The sequence below is a fragment of the Corticium candelabrum genome, chromosome 13, assembly GCF_963422355.1.
Source record: "Corticium candelabrum chromosome 13, ooCorCand1.1, whole genome shotgun sequence".
NCBI classification, from domain to species: domain Eukaryota; kingdom Metazoa; phylum Porifera; class Homoscleromorpha; order Homosclerophorida; family Plakinidae; genus Corticium; species Corticium candelabrum.
Window position 1 is genome coordinate 4426867 of NC_085097.1, and position 370 is coordinate 4427236.

General features: G+C 37.3%; 1 protein-coding gene across 3 annotated transcripts in view; it reads right to left on the reverse strand.

Annotated features, from left to right (window-relative positions):
* Positions 1 to 200: 200 nt before the first annotated feature.
* Positions 201 to 370, reverse strand: part of LOC134189003 (interferon-induced GTP-binding protein Mx-like) — a 7555-nt gene continuing 7385 nt past the window's right edge. For all 3 annotated transcript variants that reach the window (XM_062657230.1, XM_062657229.1, XM_062657228.1), the window contains exon 6: positions 201 to 370. This exon is cut by the window's right edge and continues 291 nt beyond it. In XM_062657230.1, the coding sequence (XP_062513214.1) occupies positions 362 to 370 (9 nt within the window). In that variant the 3' untranslated portion in view covers positions 201 to 361.

Below are 370 nucleotides of genomic sequence, written 5' to 3' on the forward strand. Positions count from 1 at the left end.
GTCTGTATATATGTATAAATATATATTTCTTTATAACCGCTCGATAGATGAAACACTACAATATCACTAATAACTAGTGAACAAAGAGCCTCCATCTAATCATGCAAAAACCATCCTACCATTAAACTGCCAAAGACAGAAGTACAGCCGTCCATGCAAGTCAACAACAGGTCTGCTAACAGAGACACCATGCACTCCGAAAAGAAGATCGTCTTTCAATAGTTTTGAGTATTTCATAACAACAAGGATTATAAGCGTATGCCAACAAACATTGAACATCATCAATACGTAGGTCATCGAGCTATAGCATCGAGCATTTAGTTCTACAGTCTCTTCACGACATTTTCTGAGTGCATTGAAGTCAAGACGA